We start from the raw sequence: 19754 nt of genomic DNA on the forward strand, positions 1-19754 counted from the left end.
CTGCCTAGTCCTTTCTAGAATAAAAGAGCCCATCTACTGTAGCAGGAGATCCACTGGACCACCAGTTCTATGGACAAGCAAACAGCACCCAAATACAACACAAAAATTACCCTATGCAGCTTGCTGGATGTACAACATCAATTTATGGGCAAAATGGTGTGCTGTGCAAACACATTAACTAGCCGTCACCAACAAAGCTAGCACTTGCTAAGCCAGTAAATGCAGCAAACTGAATCTGACTAAAGGAGAACAAGACATACACACACTTCACCCGCTCACAGTGCACTTGCAGAGGCCTTCATTCAGAAGGTGATTCCAAGACCAAATTTGTTTCTAGAAGGGAAGTGCAAACATCCATAAATGATGAGGGAATTTGGGACGTGGGAGTGGAATTAATAACCAATAAGTAATAAAATGCAACCAAGAGTCTAGTCACACCTTAAAGTCTAATTTATCACAGTATAAACTTTTGTGGAATACAGTTCACGTATGCCAAGATGGTTGGCACACGCAAAGACTAACTTATAGTTATTCTTTAAGGTGCAACAAAATTCTTTGTGGCTTTTCCTGCAAAACACACACACACACACACACACACACACACACACACACACACACCTGTGCCTCCAGGGGTAGTTAAATGCTTTCCCTTCATAAGCACAAGCACCAAGGTGGCCATATAGTACTTAGCAAGAGATGACATAGTTACTTTTGGGCAGATGGCACTATGAAGGAACACAGGATAAGATATATTTTTGAGAGGGGGTGGGGGAACACAAAGAATCAAAATGTGAAATATGCTGTGGCAAAAAGTAGAGAAGAGCAGCATAAAGCCAAGGACAAGAAATGTTTTCCAGATAGATCTGTAGTTCTGTTTTATTTCACTTACATGATATCTAAAACTTAGATATTCCCAGCTTAGTTCAAAGCTGGGAATAAAACTTATTCCCAGCTTAGTTCAAAGTTACCCAATCCACACACATTCTTGAGAACACTACCAGATGGAGGTATCTTTTTGCCAAGAAGCATTTGTACTGCAGTTCTAGAAACATAGCCAATATTTAAGATCATCAGAAAGGGCCAATACAACCTATGAATTGTATAAGTCCTTTCTAGCATATATGGGGTCTCAGATCAAGCACAAACATCAATTGCTCACTCAAATCAGCCACAGAAAGGATAGCTACTCAACATATTGCAAAGAGAATGGTGCACAGATTCTCCATGTGTGATCAAAAGACTAATGGCAAATGCATAATTTAGAAGTACAGAACTACCACACAAGCTATGGTAACCCAAGCTTCCAAACACGTTCTCAAAGAGTATTAAAGATTATTGGAAATAATGTATAAACTCAAGTAATAATGAGAGCTACTAATCCTAATCTTGAAGGGGCCTTCCTTAGACCCTAGAAGGGCCAAATGAAGATGGACTTCTATTCTGGCCTGTTCACCACTTCCAACAAGCAATACTCATGCAACGTATTTTTATATATGCGTAAACACACATGCACACAGTCCCACTCTTGCACACCCCAACAAACATTTCTGCCTTGACATGCAGGTACACACAAGCTCATCCACTCCTATTCTGGCCCATTAGATCTGAGTGCGTTACCCCAGAACAAGCTTTTCCTACTTAGTGTCAGGCTCTGGCGCACTTGAGGCCCGGGCAGCAGGCTGCGATGGCTTTGCCAGCGTCGTTTCAGATGTTTTTGTGCTCTCAGCCAGTTTCAAAGCCTTGAATGTGTAGTACTGCGCTTCGGCGCTGTCGTAGATGGGTTTGCTGAGCCATGACGACTCACTGTCTTTGTGCATGAAATACCAGGTAGGTGGAGAGTGTGCAGGATCTTGAGGTACAGCAGCAGTGTAATTCCCCCTCTTGCCTGCCATCTGCTTCACTGTACTGTTGCTTTTTTTGTCTTTCCGGCTTCTCTTTGAAGATTCTGGCCGGCCACGCTCCTGCAACCTCACCTTTCCTGGAGGATGCCCATCAAACATGTTTGCATAGAAACTTCTCTCAGCATCATCGTAGACGGGCTTCTCGAGCCACACTTCAGAGATCAGAGCCTGTAAACTGGATATCTGAGGTTTGCCATTCACTGTCTGGTTGGAAGCATCAGGCAGACTGGGGGGTGCAAAGGAAGCACCAGCATGATCCATGGGCTGAGCTGCAGTGGCTGGGGTTGAAGGGGTAGGCAGGGCAGTCACATAGCCTTCATCGGGTGTTTTTTGCCCAATGCTGGCCTTATTGCTTTGCAACGGCACAGATGGCAGGTCCAGAAAGTGCGGCAGAACCACCAGCTGGGATCTTTCAACAAACCCCTTTTCAGCATTGTCAAAGTTGAACTTGTTGACCCAAACATCCTGAATTACATGGTGGCAGGCAATCAGGTTGCCATGAGCGCACTGCAAGAAGGCGAAGTTTCCCCGTGGCTGAACACTTGGAAACTCTGCTTCTGACCACGGTACCAGCGCAGACTGCTTAGCAGCCAAGAGCTTCTCAGGGGTAGCCTGTGACAGCACATCAGAAAGCTTCTTTCTATAGGCTGTTTCAGCCTGGTCAAAAAGAGGCTTGTCAAACCACACACGGTCAGCAAATAACCCAGCCAGGACAAAATCCACTTTTGCATTCAAGGGCTTGGCTCTGGGTGAGCACTTCCTTTTCTTTTGTTTCTTCTCATTTCCTGTTCTTTGCAGATCTCCTTTCAGCTCTTCCTCAGCAGGCTCATCATGGTAGAAGCCATTCACTGCCACCACCGCTTGGCAAGTCCCAGCAGCAGAGGCTGCAAGAGTAGCTTCTCTTTCGTAGTGGAGCCTCTCTGCTTCATCATACTTGTGCTTGTCCACCCAGATCTTTTCTGCTGGATAAAGAAGCTTCCTTGTCCTCATCTTCCAAAGGAAGGTAGCATTAAGAGACAAGCACAATCATATAGTTGCAAAAAAAAATTAAGACATACTAAAGGCATGCAGTAGGTTCTAGCCATTTCAGACTAACCAGTCTTTGATCAACTTGACTACTGCTTTCACTATAAATAATTATGGCATTGTGCCTTAAGCTGCAGGCCACAACCAATAAGAGCACTGACAAGATTTGCAATATGGACTGCAGCCACTAGCTGGGTTCACTTTCCTGGTTCAAATAATGGTCTGCAAGATTGGGAACAAGTCACAGCTCTCCTCCTGTATGCACAACCTCATAGAAGACTTTCTGACTTGTTAAATCCATCTGCTGCATCCAAATAGAAAAAACCGTGGTTTCAGTGCTCCCTACAAATCTAGACAACAAACTATAGTTTGATACTAGTTTGCAATCCTTGTCATTATGAAACACTCAGACCAGCTTCCTGATTTAGATATCATGGCAAACTATGGTTTAACAAACAGAAAGTCTTCTACAAAGCCCAATACACAAGGAGAGGAAGAAAGGAGTGTTTGAGCTCATCCCAAATCCAACAAAGGACAGTTTGCTAAACCAGGAATGAGATGTTTGAATGCATTTCTCGTGTCTTTTTTTTTTTTTTTAAGAGTCCCACACACAGAAATATACAGGCAGCTACCATGCACAATGGCAGAGACAAGATCAGGCAATTTGGAATCAAAGTTAATTGTAAGCAGCAGCTGCTTGATCCAAAGACTGTCTAGTAGATGTTGGTTAAACTCTTACAAAAAGTTAGCTGCTCTTTATTTATGTGGTGAACCTTTTATTCCTGGGGTTTAGCAATGAAACTCAGCATCCAAGTCAAAGCTATCAGCCAAGTTGCAACATATCTAGGCACTGTCATAATTAAAGTATTTGTGATGCATAGCATGAAGAACTGGGAAAGAAGCTGGAGAAATTGCCTTTTAAAAATTGACAAGAGACTATACTCTTCTTGCAAGGTGGAATGCAATACAAAACCAACAGGGATATATTAGTCATTTGCACAACAACCACAAGAGAGAAAACCAATTTCCACTTCTAATATACAGTTAATATTTCATTTCAAACCCCATATATCCCATGGAAGGTTAGTGCAGACCAATGTGCTCAAGTACTTGTTATTACTGAGGTTAGAACTTCTGCAGTTTAAATCTTTAAAAATCTATTGTTTTAGTCCAATAGTGAAGATACTGATAGAAGTAATGTGCATTTCTATACAGGTGAACAAGATACATAAAAATGGAATGCCCTCAACTACAAGAGGAGGGTTTTTGTTTTCAGAAGAACTTTATATTCCTTAGCACACATTTTTAATAAAACTTTCCCAACTTACAATTGGTGACTGGACACAGAATGATCGTTTCACAAATTTGTAAACTTTCACTTGTTAAAAGTTCAACCCTGGCCCCATGTGAAAATCTACACATCCCAAGTTCATTACACGATGTTGAAAAGCTGAGCGCCTGGATGGGCTGGGTCATGAGAGGAGAGTGTGAAAATTCTAAGGAATTATGACTAGTGAAATCCATGACATCACAATGGCACCAAGGGGCAATAAAAACAATGACTGATGGGAGCAGTCTCTTGGATCTTCTAATCTTAAGTGTCTTGTCTGCGTACTATGAATATAGCCGCACTATGTTTTCCAGTACACTTGCAGGTCCTATGTCTGCTTTAACCTCAGATTGCTAGTTTCAAAATACTGATGCACTTGTCAAGACAGGAATGATCAGCTTGTCTCACAAAGGACAAAAGTCACATCAGAGACATGAACTAAGTTCAGGGGATAAGGTGAAATCTAATGCAGCCAAATAGTAAGCCACAGGTGGGATGTGGGGCAAGGACTGGAGAATGGAAGAAAAAAACTTTCACAAAAGGCTGATGCAGACACAGTTAAGGAACAGGAGTCTTCAACAGTCACATTAACCCCCCCCCCCCCAAAAAAGAAAAAAACTATGGTATGAGAAGGTGTGCCAAACAGGAAGAAAAAATGTCAGATTTTAGCATTTTTCCATTTGCAAGAAGTGCCATTCGCAAGAAGTTCCATTCACAGATGAGATGTGGAAGGTCGCACTAGACCTTACATCCTCAAATCCAACTATGTCCATATTTCAAAGGAAAATTAACTTAAATGGGTCACTCATTAATAAATATGCGCTTTGTAAAAACATCTCCCTCATTTCATAAAGCTTAACTTATCTGCTGTAGTATGATCAACATGCACAACATTTGTCATACAATTTTTTGAAGATAATAGAATTATATTCAGTTGTTTTAGGAGTAAATTAACATTATTATGAAAAAACTGTAGCACATTAGGTGGTATATTTAAGACACCTTATAGAGTACCATCCAGATTAGCTTCTATAGGTTGTTTTGTCAAAATGCTAAGATTGTCTATAAATTATTTGATGGCTTAGGGCCCAATCCTATTCAATTTTCCAGTGCTGGTGCTGCTGTGCAAATGGGGTATGCATTGCTTCCTGTGATGGGAAGGCAGTCACAGAGGCCTCCTCAAGCTATGGGAACATTTTTTCCCCTACTTCAGGACTGCATTGAGGCAGCACTGGTGCTGGAAAGTTGACTAGGATTGGGCCCTTGGGCATCACATGCTTCTAAGTCCACCTTCTGATCTTGACAGTTGCAATGTCCCTTCACAACTGTTTCATCCACAAGGTCAAGTGTGGCATGCAGAGACCAAAGGTTCCAAGCAGCCACCACACACAAATGTGGAACTTTTCCTTGCACCAGTGGCATATAATCCTGATTTTCTCTGGGAATCATTGTAATGCTTTTTGGTTTGGGTTGGCATTCAACAGCCAGGGTTACGCAGATATTTAATATATTATAATTGGACATTCTTACTACATTTATTGTTAATCACTCTAAGGGACAAGACTTGGAACTAGTAACAACTGTTAGAAACATCAGGGCAGAGACCAAAAGAAACACTCCTTAAAGGCAATGTTCTTAAAAGAAGTTGAAGAAATGCAGGGAATATATGGAGGGGGAGGCATGTTTTTCACTAGGAGGAAGGAAGCACTGCAAAAAGAAAATACATCAAAGACAACTCCTCCCCTGCAAAAACACCAAAATGAAAAGCAAGAGGGCAAGCTAAACAGCAATTGTGTCATCTACATATAAGGTGCTTTAAAAACACTTAATAAACTTATCTTAGTGGAAACCACTTTTAGTACAAGCAAGCAAGCAAGATTATTTGCAACAAGTACTTACTTTTTTAGTGCCTAGGATAGCATTAAGAAAGAAAATTAGGGAAAGTAAGAATACTTTGTTTCTAGAGACACTGACAGAAGAGTAAAACCCATGAACAAGTGATCAGAACAGCAGGCAAGAACCACTTCAGTCCTAGCTAAAAGGTTAACAACAAGTTGCTTATCACAGTATGCAGCATGTGAAAATATCAATGGCAGCACAGAAGAGTTCTTAACTTTTGAAAAACTTGCCTAACCCACAAAGTGGCAAACAAAGATGTTTCCATGTGAACATGATGTGCTGGTACCACTTTGCAGTGCAGAGCGGGTTACAAGCACTGGACGATCCAGGTTCAAATCCCCCCTTAGCCACGAAGCTTCCTGGGTGACCTTGGGCCAGTCACTTTCTCTCAGCCTCATCTACCTCACAGGGTTGTTGTGAGGACCAAAGTTGGGAAGGAACTATGTACACCACCCTGAGCTCTTTGGAGAAAGGGCGGTATAAAAATGTGAAAAATAAAATAAAAATAAATAACACAGAATCCCTCAGCTGATCCACTCAAGTCTCATCTTGCAAATAGCAAAGTGGCTTCCCCAAGGTTTGACAGTTTCAATTGTTTTAAACTAAATAATACAAAAAACTACATTACAGGACTTCTACAAAACATTTTTAGAATAGGTTGAGTTCTTAGAAAACAAAGTAATAATTATTCATTATCATTAGCTGGACTTGAGTGAGCTGTTAGAGCAGAGATACATAATCGTTTCTGAGGAGGACATTTTTCACATGATAAATAGAACACAATAAATTAAGGCCTTGAGAATAATATATATATTCAGTTGCAGAATACAACCAAAATAACTTACAGAAATGGAAGTAAAGGTTATTGGTGTGTATTTAAATAAAACCCAGATAACTTTGCATAACTTACACCAAACCATAGGAAGCTACCTTACAGATCATTGGTCTATCTAGCTCAGTGCTGTACTTCTAGGGAAGTGGTTCTCAAACATCTCTGGCTCTGAACTCCTTTACACTCCTAAACAGAGTCTTGTGGAGCCTCACGGGTGCATGACAGGAGTCCTGGGTAGCCCCAGAGCACTGGCACATGCATGGAGTGGTGCAGCACTGAACAGATTTCACTCACTTTTGGTGTGCTTGCAGAGCTTCTGAAGGGATCTCAGGGAGCCCCTAGCAGCACACTTTGAGAAACACTGCTCTAGAGCAGGGGTCTCCAAACTTTTGGGTCAGAGGACCGCATCAAATATCTGGCACAGTGTTGGGGGCCGGAAAAAAAATTTAAATATAAAATTTATATAACTAAATTAGAGATGAAACTTAGATGAGTGAATAAATGAATGAATGGGCTCATTCATTCAACCTCTCCGGCCTTTAAAACAACCTCCGGATGCAACCAGAGCTCAGTTCCAGTCATGTTCGGCCAAGTGGGCCAGAGGCTCTCAGGGAACAAGAGACTGGCCGCAGGCCGGATAGAAGCTCGCCATGGGCCGCATCTGGCCCTTGGGCCGGAATTTGGAGACCCCTGCTCTAGAGGACAAAAAAGTTTTTTCTCTGTTCTACCTGGGGATGACAGGGATTGAACCTGGGACCTTCTCCATGTAAAGCATATACCCTGCTACTCAGCAACAGCCTCCCTCCCTGTCTACACTAACCTGTAATGCAACTGAACTGCCCTGCAAGAACCAGAACCAAGAGTTACCCTAGGCACCCATCGGAACACAGCAAATGAACAACTTTTATAAACCTTCTTCATCCTAACCAATGAGTAGAAAATCCCAACAAGTTCCCCTCTATAAGGCAAAATACTCCAGCCTGGGCATACTTACTTGGGAATATACACCACTGAAACAAAATGGAAGTTTTTTGCAAACAAATAGAAAGGTTCAGGCTTCTTAAGCCACTACACACTATTTTCATATGGTTTACACTCATATCCATTCACACAGCTAAAAATAACATCTGAGTAATATCTGAATGGCTGGCAGCAACTCCTCTGTTACCACACCAGCAGGCTGCTCATAGTCACAATTGCTCACACATCAGGTTTGTAAAATAAGCTGGTTCTAGCTCTCAGATTACAGCTAGTTATTCCTGACCCTAGCCATAAGCATTTCAAATTCTTTCAAGATAGACACTGGAAGAATTTAAACTATGAACCTGTGTTACATATTTGTTAGTCCTGTATATTTGGTATTAGCTGATGCTGTGTTACTGAATATTAGTTAGGTTACACAATGTAACACATACAAACTTTTATTGTTTGCCCAGCAATGAGAAATCTCATGAATATATATTAGCATGACTGTAAAGGCTATGCTAAAATCTATTAAATGTTTAATTGAGAGGCTGAAACTCAGTTCTTTTGCATGACACTATCTTATGCACAGACCAAATCTGCAAAACCTTACATGGAAATGGGCATTTGCTGTGGAGCAACTGCACATTTGGAAACCTCACACATGGGTTTCATTACCCATGAGATACTGTTGACAGTTTACCAAGATCTTTTTCACCTTTTTATTCCATGGATTCTGAATCTTCCAAGTGGGTTTGGAACACATGATAGAAAAAACTCATGGTTGTCAATATCCATGAATTTCAAACCAGTGATGAGATGGTGTCAGAGACTGGCTCCCAGCCGAAACCTCCTCTCCCACTGCTCATCCTCTCTTGTTTTTGGCTTTAAAAGGCAGTCATCTCCTTTCTCGCTCACTTGCTTGTTGCAAATGAACACATCACTCCATATGACAGCCCAGTAGAATTATCCCCAAATTACAGATGAGGGGCTGAGACTGAAAGGTAAGAGCTTGCCTGAGTGAACCTACATGGGGAGTTTACAGTGGAGATGAGATGTGAACCAGCGGTCTCCCAGATTCATTATTGTAACGGCGTATGATACATCAGACGAACCTACCTTATAACAATGCAGAGGATAAAACTGGGAGAGGGAGGAGAAGCAGAATTATAGACATCCACTTGAGCTTCTTGCAAAAGATGGTAATAAAGCAAGAACTATATGATGAACCCCACACACTCTGCACTAGTCCCTCAAATAAACATATGGTTCCAGGGCTTATCCAACACACTTTGTGCAGCCACATCGATGCACCCTGTTCTGAACATAAGAACAAAAAAAGAGCCCTGAAGGATTAAGCCCAGTGTCTATCTAGTCCAGCTTCCTGCATCTCACAATAGATCACCAGATGCCTCTTGGAACACTTGAGACAACAAGATACCTGTATCCTGTTGCCACTTCCTTGCACCTGGCATTCAGAGAGAGGCTACCTCTAAAACACAGAGGTTACACAGTCGTCATGACCTGTAACCTGTGATGTACTTTTCCTCAATCAACTTGTCCAATCCCTTTTAAAGACATCTAAGCCAGATACCATCACAGTGTCTGGTGCCAAAGAGTTCCGCAGAGCAACGGCAAGAGGAGAGACCGCCTTGGAACCCTCTTGAGTTCTATGGCAGAAAAGCAGAAAACGTGTAACTATATAAATACACACTTTTCTACATCTATTCTCTAGTCAGGGTGATCCAACATGCGGCCTGCAAGGTCCGTTTTGTGGCCCCCAAAAGTCCCACCAAAGCCACCACCCACTGCCCCTCCCACTTCAGTAGCTTTTGTACATATCTCCCTGCTGTGCTACTCCTCTTTTGAAGAAGGAGAAGCTGGAAAGGCGCAGATAGAAAAGCCCTGCCTCACTCACCACTGCCTCCTCTTTCTTCCAACTGAGCCTGCCGAGTGACTTCAACAGTGTCATCATCATGTCATGTCTGTGCAGTCAGGGCGTGACACCAGGTTCCTGCACCCCCCCATCCTGACTCTAGAGTTGGACCACCCTGCTCTAGATCCTATACTGCAATTCTGCAGTCTCCATTCTGCCATGCATGCCGAGCAACAGTCCCTTCCCACAGGTTTGGGGGAAAGGGCTACTCCTGCCCAACATTATCACCACTGTCATGCATCCAGGGCACGGTCTGAAAGCAGTGGCATAGCTAGAGGGAGTGCAAAGCACTAGGTTTTGCACAGCGTCTCACCATGGCATGCAAGCAGCTCATAAGAACATAAGAACAGCCCCACTGGATCAGGCCATAGGCCCATCTAGTCCAGCTTCCTGTATCTCACAGCGGCCCACCAAATGCCCCAGGGAGCACACCAGATAACAAGAGACCTCATCCTGGTGCTCTCCCCTACATCTGGCATTCTGACTTAACCCATTCCTAAAATCAGGAGGTTGCGCATACACATCATGGCTTGTACCCCATAATGGATTTTTCCTCCAGAAACTCGTCCAATCCCCTTTTAAAGGCGTCTAGGCTAGACGCCAGCACCACATCCTGTGGCAAGGAGTTCCACAGACCGACCACGCGCTGAGTAAAGAAATATTTTCTTTTGTCTGTCCTAACCCGCCCAACACTCAATTTTAGTGGATGTCCCCTGGTTCTGGTATTATGTGAGAGTGTAAAGAGCATCTCCCTATCCACTCTGTCCATCCCCTGCATAATTTTGTATGTCTCAATCATGTCCCCCCTCAAGCGTCTCTTTTCTAGGCTTTCCTCATAAGGAAGGTGCCCCAAACGCCGTAGCCTTTCCTCATAAGGAAGCTGCCCCAGCCCCGTAATCAGCTTAGTCGCTCTCTGAAGCTCCTCCCCTTCAGAATCATTCCAGGCACGAAAGCAAAATGGAAGCATAAGTCTCCATTTTGCTCTAATGCAGGGGTCTCCAAACTTTTTGGCCATAGGGCCGCATCAAATATCTGGCACGGTGTTGAGGGTAGGAAAAGGATTTAAATATAAAATGTATATAAATAAATCAGAGATAGAACTTAGATGAGTGAATAAAAGAATGAATGGGCTCATTCATTCAACCTCTCTGGCACTTCCGACCAGACACAAACCTCCACATGCAACCAGAACACAGTTCCAGTCATGTTCTGCTAAGTGGGCCAGAGGTTTTCAGGGGATCGGGCTGGCCGCAGGTTGCATCTGGCCCCTGGGCCGGGGTTTGAAGACCCCTGCTCTAGTGGCCCAGAATGGTTGCAAAGGGGAGGGTCTGCTTGCATGCCGCTAAGCAAAACTTCGCACTTTACGCCCCCTCTGGCTTTGCTACAGTCTGACAGCAGCCACTCTGCCCAAGGTCTAGGCCTCATCAGCACTTAGATGGGTGACCCCTGTGGCTGCCACCTTAAGCTACCCGGTGGGGAAAAGCAGGATGTAGCCAAACCAATGGACACAAACAAAAACATCAGGCCACACTGGTCACCTGTTTTGCTCCCCCCACCCGGAAGGGTTCCAAAGGGGGGAAGGGCTACTTGCAGGGCACCTTGCAAAACTTAGTGCTTTGCACCCCCTCTGGCAACGCTACAGCCTGAGCGCCACTCGCCCCAAGTGAGCAGGGCTAGGCCTATCAGCACTCAGATGGGTGGCACCCAAGGGCGCCACCTTGAGCTGCCTGGGGGGGAAGGCGGGGCGGAGAGACATAAGAACAGCCCCACTGGATCAGGCCATAGGCCCATCTAGTCCAGCTTCCTGTATCTCACAGTGGCCCACCAAATGCCCCAGGGAGCACACCAGATAACAAGAGGCCTGCATCCTGGTGCCCTCCCTTGCATCTGGCATTCTGACATACCCCATTTCTAAAATCAGAAGGTTGTACATGAGGTTTGTACATGCACATCATGGCTTGTAACTCGTAATGGATTTTTCCTCCAGAAACTTGTTCAATCCCCTTTTAAAGGTGTCCAGGCCAGACGCCATCACCACATCCTTTGGCAAGGAGTTCCACAGACCGACCACACGCTGAGTAAAGAAATATTTTCTTTTGTCTGTCCTAACCCGCCCAACACTCAATTTTAGTGGCTGTCCCCTGGTTCTGGTGTTATGTGAGAGTGTAAAGAGCATCTCCCTATCCACTCTGTCCATCCCCTGCATAATTTTGTATGTCTCAATCATGTCCCCCCTCAGGCGTCTCTTTTCTAGGCTGAAGAGGCCCAAACGCCGTAGCCTTTCCTCATAAGGAAGGTGCCCCAGCCCCGTAATCATCTTAGTCGCTCTCTTTTGCACCTTTTCCATTTCCACTATGTCTTTTTTGAGATGCGGCGACCAGAACTGGACACAGTACTCCAGGTGTGGCCTTACCATAGATTTGTACAACGGCATTATAATACTAGCCGTTTTGTTCTCAATACCCTTCCTAATGATCCCAAGCATAGAATTGGCCTTCTTCACTGCTGCCGCACATTGGGTCGACACTTTCATCGATCTGTCCACCACCACCCCAAGATCTCTCTCCTGATCTGGCAAAGAGCCAGGCACACACCCTGCTCCCCCTCCCCACATCCAGAGGGGGAAAGCAGGCCAAGAGTCTCTCCCTCCCTGTCCTCACGGGGGAAGAGCAAGAGCCCCCCCACTCAACTCCACTCTCGCAGTGCATTGTGGGAAGTGGGAATCCAGGTCAATCCCCCCCAGGTCGCCTGGCCCCTCAGTCCACTCCAAGAGCCTCCCCCACCCGGGGGGGGGCAGGCAAGCGCTACTCACACAGCGACGGCGAGAAGAGGACTGAGGGGGAGCAGAGAGCGCCAAGAGGAGGACCAGACCAGCAGCTGCACTCCCTTCTGCCTCAGCCTGCGAAAAGAGAGAACGCATGCGCCACGCGGAGGCTTGTGGGTGACTGGCCTCTCGCGCCATACCACCTTCGCTTCAGAACGGGAGTGAGCGGGTGGGTCAAAGGGAGAAAAGCGGGGGGGGGATGAGGCGCCTAACGGAAATCCCTAAGGAATTTGTTACCTATTTCCTGTCAGGGTTTATTGGTGCGAATAAGGGTTGCTTTTTCTTTCTGAGGCTTCCCCCCTCAGCAGTTGTGCGAATGGTATCGCCCCAGCCTCTGAAGCGGGGAGTGGAAGTGACCACGCGTGCTGCCGGAGGGAGGTGCTGCAGTGTGGAGATTCTGTTGGGGCGGGAGAACAGAACCTGGGGGATGTTCTGAAGGCAGCGGAGTCCGCAGAACGTGTCCATTTAGGGCGTCAACGTTGAAAACGGAAATAACTCGTCTCTTTTCTCCACCAACCCCCCCGTATTTTCCGGAGTGGAACAATCCAAGGCCTTGGAAGGGTCTAAGGGAGGGCCTGAAAGGGGTGGGCGGGAGGAGAGGCGTGGAACGTTCCATGGACAGCGGGGTGGGGGACAGAAAATGGTTTCGCAAGGCGCATGCGCTGTTCTCGCCGAGCAGCCCCGCCCTATCTGAAGGCTGAGAAAGGCGAGAGAGCAGATAGCGGCCTGCCCTCCTCCCGTGCTATTCCGCGTATGGGAATTTTCTGGCCCTCTGACTAGCAGAGAGCTGCCTCTGCAATGCCTGGGCCCTACTTGGGCACTGCAGGGCCAGTCAGGGGAACTTGGAGGGGGCCAGTCATGGCAGGGGGCCAGGATGCTCCGCACCGTGCAGAGGAAGGTCATTGCGCAGGGCACCCAGCCCTGCCTGGGCCAGCAGCTGCCTGGGCAGACTCCGGCTGCTTTTGCCTTTATGGGGAAGGAGCCAGTGGGGTGTCGGCTGATACACCTGCCCTCCAAGTGGAAGTGGAGCCTGCTGCCCTTGGCTAAACTGAGGGAAGGCCCTGGAAGCTACAAGTTGTATGTAGCCATTATGCTGAATAAGAACATAAGAACAGCCCCACTGGATCAGGCCATAGGCCCATCTAGTCCAGCTTCCTGTATCTCACAGCGGCCCACCAAATGCCCCAGGGAGCACACCAGATAACAAGAGACCTGCAAGGCATTCTGGGAATTGTAGTTTAAGAACATAAGAACAGCCCCACTGGATCAGGCCATAGGCCCATCTAGTCCAGCTTCCTGTATCTCACAGCGGCCCACCAAATGCCCCAGGGAGCACACCAGATAACAAGAGACCTCATCCTGGTGCCCTCCCCTGCATCTGGCATTCTGACATAACCCATTTCTAAAATCAGGAGGTTGCGCATACACATCGTGGCTTGTACCCCATAATGGATTTTTCCTCCAGAAACTTGTCCAATCCCCTTTTAAAGGTGTCTAGGCCAGACGCCAGCACCACATCCTGTGGCAAGGAGTTCCACAGACCGACCACACGCTGAGTAAAGAAATATTTTCTTTTGTCTGTCCTAACCCGCCCAACACTCAATTTTAGTGGATGTCCCCTGGTTCTGGTATTATGTGAGAGTGTAAAGAGCATCTCCCTATCCACTCTGTCCATCCCCTGCATAATTTTGTATGTCTCAATCATGTCCCCCCTCAGGCGTCTCTTTTCTAGGCTGAAGAGGCCCAAACGCCGTAGCCTTTCCTCATAAGGAAGGTGCCCCAGCCCCGTAATCATCTTAGTCGCTCTCTTTTGCACCTTTTCCATTTCCACTATGTCTTTTTTGAGATGCGGCGACCAGAACTGGACACAATACTCCAGGTGTGGCTTTACCATCAATTTGTACAACAGCATTATAATACTAGCCGTTTTGTTCTCAATACCCTTCCTAATGATCCCAAGCATAGAATTGGCCTTCTTCACTGCCGCCACACATTGGGTCGACACTTTCATCGACCTGTCCACCACCACCCTAAGATCTCTCTCCTGATCTGTCACAGACAGCTCAGAACCCATCAGCCTATATCTAAAGTTTTGATTTTTTGCCCCAATGTGCATGACTTTACACTTACTGACATTGAAGCGCATCTGCCATTTTGCTGCCCATTCTGCCAGTCTGGAGAGATCCTTCTGGAGCTCCTCACAATCACTTCTGGTCTTCACCACTCGGAAAAGTTTGGTGTCGTCTGCAAACTTAGCCACTTCACTGCTCAACCCTGTCTCCAGGTCATTTATGAAGAGGTTGAAAAGCACCGGTCCCAGGACAGATCCTTGGGGCACACCACTTTTCACCTCTCTCCATTGTGAAAATTGCCCATTGACACCCACTCTCTGCCTCCTGGCCTCCAACCAGTTCTCAATCCATGAGAGGACCTGTCCTCTAATTCCCTGACTGTGGAATTTTTTCAGTAGCCTTTAAGAACATAAGAACATAAGAACAGCCCCACTGGATCCATAGGCCCATCTAGTCCAGCTTCCTGTATCTCACAGCGGCCCACCAAATGCCCCAGGGAGCACACCAGATAACAAGAGACCTCATCCTGGTGCTCTCCCCTACATCTGGCATTCTGACTTAACCCATTCCTAAAATCAGGAGGTTGCGCATACACATCATGGCTTGTACCCCATAATGGATTTTTCCTCCAGAAACTCGTCCAATCCCCTTTTAAAGGCGTCTAGGCTAGACGCCAGCACCACATCCTGTGGCAAGGAGTTCCACAGACCGACCACGCGCTGAGTAAAGAAATATTTTCTTTTGTCTGTCCTAACCCGCCCAACACTCAATTTTAGTGGATGTCCCCTGGTTCTGGTATTATGTGAGAGTGTAAAGAGCATCTCCCTATCCACTCTGTCCATCCCCTGCATAATTTTGTATGTCTCAATCATGTCCCCCCTCAAGCGTCTCTTCTCTAGGCTGAAGAGGCCCAAACGCCGTAGCCTTTCCTCATAAGGAAGGTGCCCCAGCCCCGTAATCATCTTAGTCGCTCTCTTTTGCACCTTTTCCATTTCCACTATGTCTTTTTTGAGATGCGGCGACCAGAACTGGACACAATACTCCAGGTGTGGCCTTACCATAGATTTGTACAACGGCATTATAATACTAACCGTTTTGTTCTCAATACCCTTCCTAATGATCCCAAGCATAGAATTGGCCTTCTTCACTGCCGCCGCACATTGGGTCGACACTTTCATCGACCTGTCCACCACCACCCCAAGATCTCTCTCCTGATCTGTCACAGACAGCTCAGAACCCATCAGCCTATATCTAAAGTTTTGATTTTTTGCCCCAATGTGCATGACTTTACACTTACTGACATTGAAGCGCATCTGCCATTTTGCTGCCCATTCTGCCAGTCTGGAGAGATCCTTCTGGAGCTCCTCACAATCACTTCTGGTCTTTACCACTCAGAAAAGTTTGGTGTCGTCTGCAAACTTAGCCACTTCACTGCTCAACCCTGTCTCCAGGTCATTTATGAAGAGGTTGAAAAGCACCGGTCCCAGGACAGATCCTTGGGGCACACCGCTTTTCACCTCTCTCCATTGTGAAAATTGCCCATTGACACCCACTCTCTGCTTCCTGGCCTCCAACCAGTTCTCAATCCACGAGAGGACCTGTCCTCTAATTCCCTGACTGTGGAGTTTTTTCAGTAGCCTTTGGTGAGGGACCGTGTCAAACGCCTTCTGAAAGTCCAGATATATAATGTCCACGGGTTCTCCCGCATCCACATGCCTGTTGACCTTTTCAAAGAATTCTATAAGGTTTGTGAGGCAAGACTTACCCTTACAGAAGCCATGCTGACTCTCCCTCAGCAAGGCCTGTTCGTCTATGTGTTTTGAGATCCTATCTTTGATGAGGCATTCCACCATCTTACCCGGTATAGATGTTAGGCTGACCGGCCTATAGTTTCCCGGGTCCCCCCTCTTTCCCTTTTTAAAATAGGCGTGACATTTGCTATCCTCCAATCTTCTGGTACCGTGGCCGTTTTGAGGGACAAGTTGCATACCTTAGTCAAGAGATCTGCAACTTCATTCTTCAATTCCTTAATAACCCTTGGGTGTATGCCATCAGGGCCCGGTGACTTATTGATCTTTAATTTATCAATGAGGTCTGAAACATCTTCTCTTTTAACCTCTATCTGACTTAACTCCTCGGTCAGGAGGGGCCGTTCGGGCAGCGGTATCTGCCCGAGGTCTTCTGCCGTGAAGACAGATGCAAAGAACTCATTTAATTTCTCTGCCATCTCTAAGTCTCCTTTTATCTCCCCTTTCCCTCCCTCACCATCCAGAGGGCCAACCGCTTCTCTGGCGGGTTTCCTGCTTCTAACATATTTGAAGAAGCTTTTATTATTCCCCTTAATGTTGCTGGCCATGCGTTCCTCATAGTCTCGCTTGGCCTCCCCTATCACCTTCTTACATTTCTTTTGCCACAGTTTATGTTCCTTTTTATTCTCTTCATTAGGGCAAGACTTCCATTTACGGAAGGAAGCTTCCTTGCCCTTCACAGCCTCTCTAACTTGGCTGGTTAGCCATGCGGGCACTCTCCTGGATTTAGTGGAACCCTTCTTTCTTTGTGGTATACACCTCTGCTGGGCCTCTATTACTGTTGTTTTAAGCAGCCTCCATGCACTCTGGAGAGACTGGACTCTTTTTACCCTCCCTGTCAACCTCCTTCTAACCAGCCTCCTCATTTGAGGGAAGTCCGCCCGTCGGAAGTCAAGGGTTTTTGTTAGAGATTTGCCTGGTATTCTTCCCCCAACGTGCACGTCAAAACGGATCGCAGCATGATCACTGTTCCCCAATGGCTCAGTAACGTTTACATCTCTAACCAGGTCCTGCGTACCGCACAAAATTAAATCCAGAGTCACCTGTCCTCTGGTGGGCTCCGTGACTAGCTGATCTAAGCCACAGTCATTTAGCACGTCAAGAAATCCGGTTTCCTTATCGTGACCAGAACACAAATTGACCCAGTCAATATGAGGATAATTGAAGTCCCCCATGATTACAACCCTATCCTTCCTTGTCACCTCCCTGATCTGTTTCCTCATTTCAAGGTCCCCATCAGATTTCTGGTCTGGAGGACGATAGCACACCCCCAGTATTACATCGCTGCTCAAGCCTGGTAATTTAACCCACAGAGATTCTACGGTGGAGTCGGACCCACCTTCAATCTCTACTTTGCTGGATTCTATCCCTTCCTTAACATAAAGGGCCACCCCACCTCCAACACGCCCCTGCCTGTCCCTCCTGTAGAGTTTATAGCCCGGGATTGCGGTATCCCACTGATTCTCCGCATTCCACCAGGTTTCCGTTATGCCCACTATGTCAATATTTTCCCTTGTCACCAGACATTCCAGTTCTCCCACCTTTGCTCGTAGACTTCGTGCATTCGCATAAAAGCATTTATACACGGAATGTCCCAGGATGGGCTGCTTATTCGCTCCTTTGTCCCCGCATCCTCTCATTGTGCCAAACCGTCTATCACATCCCATCACGCTACCTTTCCCAATTTCTTCTCCTACCCTGCCTTTGTCTTGTTGTTCTCTAACCTCCCCATCCTCATCCCATAGGGATGAGGAGTCCCGAACCGGATGCCCCTCGGCTCCTGTCGGCCTTCCCCCAGGGATCAGTTTAAAAGCTGCTCTGCCACCTTTTTAATGTTATGCGCCAGCAGTCTGGTTCCATTCTGGTTCAAATGGAGCCCGTCCCTCTTGTACAGGCCCCGCTTGTCCCAAAACGTTCCCCAGTGCCTAACGAATCTAAACCCCTCCTCCCTACACCACCGTCTCATCCACGCATTGAGACCCCTGATCTCCGCCTGCCTAGCTGGCCCTGCGCGTGGAACAGGTAGCACTTCAGAGAACGCTACCTTTGAGGTCCTGGCTTTCAGCTTCCTGCCTAAAAGCCTAAATTTGGCCTCCAGGACCTCCCAGCTACACTTGCCCATGTCGTTGGTGCCGACATGCACCACAGCCGCTACCTCTCCCCCAGCACTGTCTACCAGCCTGTCTAGACGAGAAGTGATGTCCGCAACCTTCGCACCAGGCAGGCAAGTCACCATGCGGTCCTCACATCCGTCGCAAACCCCCCTCTCTATGTTTCTAATAATTGAATCCCCCACTACAAGAAGCCCCCGACCCCCCTCCCGCCGAGGAGTATCCCGAGTGCGCTCGGATACGGGCCCATCCCCTGGAGAAGGGATCCCCCCTAGGGGATTGTTTCCCTCCTCTCCAGGATGACGTCCTCCAGTCCCGAGACTTCCCACCCGGGCAGCCGAGGAGCTGCACGCCTGAGGTTGGGACGAAGCCTGATCGTCCCCGGAAGTCTCCCCACGGTCCTCCTCTGGCTGCCTGCGCTTCTCCAGGTCGGCCACCAAGGCTTCAAGGGAGCGGACGCGTTCCCTGAGAGCCTGGAGCTCCTTGCACCGAGGACACACCCATGACTTATGCCCCAGAGGCATATAATCATACATGTGGCACTCGATGCAGAACACTGGATAGCCCCCACCCTGCTGCTGGCTGTCTGACTGCATAGCTTTTTTGTTGTTGTTGTTGTTGTTTTATTTAGGGGTCCTTTTAAAAACCGTACACTGGATAGCAGCCCTTTTCTCTAGGGAAGAGGAAGGCAGTGTCTGGGGCCCTGGCCTCCTCGCCCTGCTGCTGAACTCTTGTGCCTTACCTGGCACTTAGTTCCCAGAGGCACTTGGTTCCCAGAGGCCACACGCGTCTGCAGAGAGCCTCACGCGATGGCCAGCCTAGCTTTATACTCCTGGCTGGCTCCTCCCCCCTCCTTCCTTCCTGATTGAAAGGGGGCTGGCCTTCCCAGGTGAGTTTACAAAAGCTCAGGAAGGCAAATGGCTGCTGATGGGCGTGACCTACTCTGCAGGCTCCTGAATGGACTGCTTGGATTAGCCTAATGGGGCTCTTAATGGGTTTGGGGATTGGCCCTTCCTAGGTCCTTTCCCTCCTAGTTCTGTTCTCTTAGGCTG

General features: G+C 47.0%; 2 protein-coding genes across 5 annotated transcripts in view; both read right to left on the minus strand.

Annotated features, from left to right (window-relative positions):
* The window catches only part of EEF1D (eukaryotic translation elongation factor 1 delta), a 32548-nt gene extending 19740 nt beyond the window's left edge, over positions 1–12808 (minus strand). For all 4 annotated transcript variants that reach the window (XM_066623332.1, XM_066623331.1, XM_066623330.1 and 1 more), the window contains exon 1: positions 12700–12808. The gene's annotated coding sequence lies outside the window, so the exon portion shown is untranslated. The remainder of the gene's footprint in view (positions 1–12699) is intronic.
* Positions 1556–9296, minus strand: LOC136647662 (uncharacterized). Its single transcript, XM_066623328.1, has 2 exons — positions 9071–9296; positions 1556–2891 (listed from the first exon to the last, which is right to left on the minus strand). The coding sequence occupies exon 2, from the start codon at positions 2889–2891 to the stop codon at positions 1635–1637; it is 1257 nt and encodes a 418-aa protein (XP_066479425.1). The 5' UTR covers positions 9071–9296; the 3' UTR covers positions 1556–1634.
* Positions 12809–19754: the final 6946 nt, after the last annotated feature.

Source organism: Tiliqua scincoides, chromosome 4, assembly GCF_035046505.1.
Source record: "Tiliqua scincoides isolate rTilSci1 chromosome 4, rTilSci1.hap2, whole genome shotgun sequence".
Lineage (NCBI taxonomy): Eukaryota > Metazoa > Chordata > Lepidosauria > Squamata > Scincidae > Tiliqua > Tiliqua scincoides.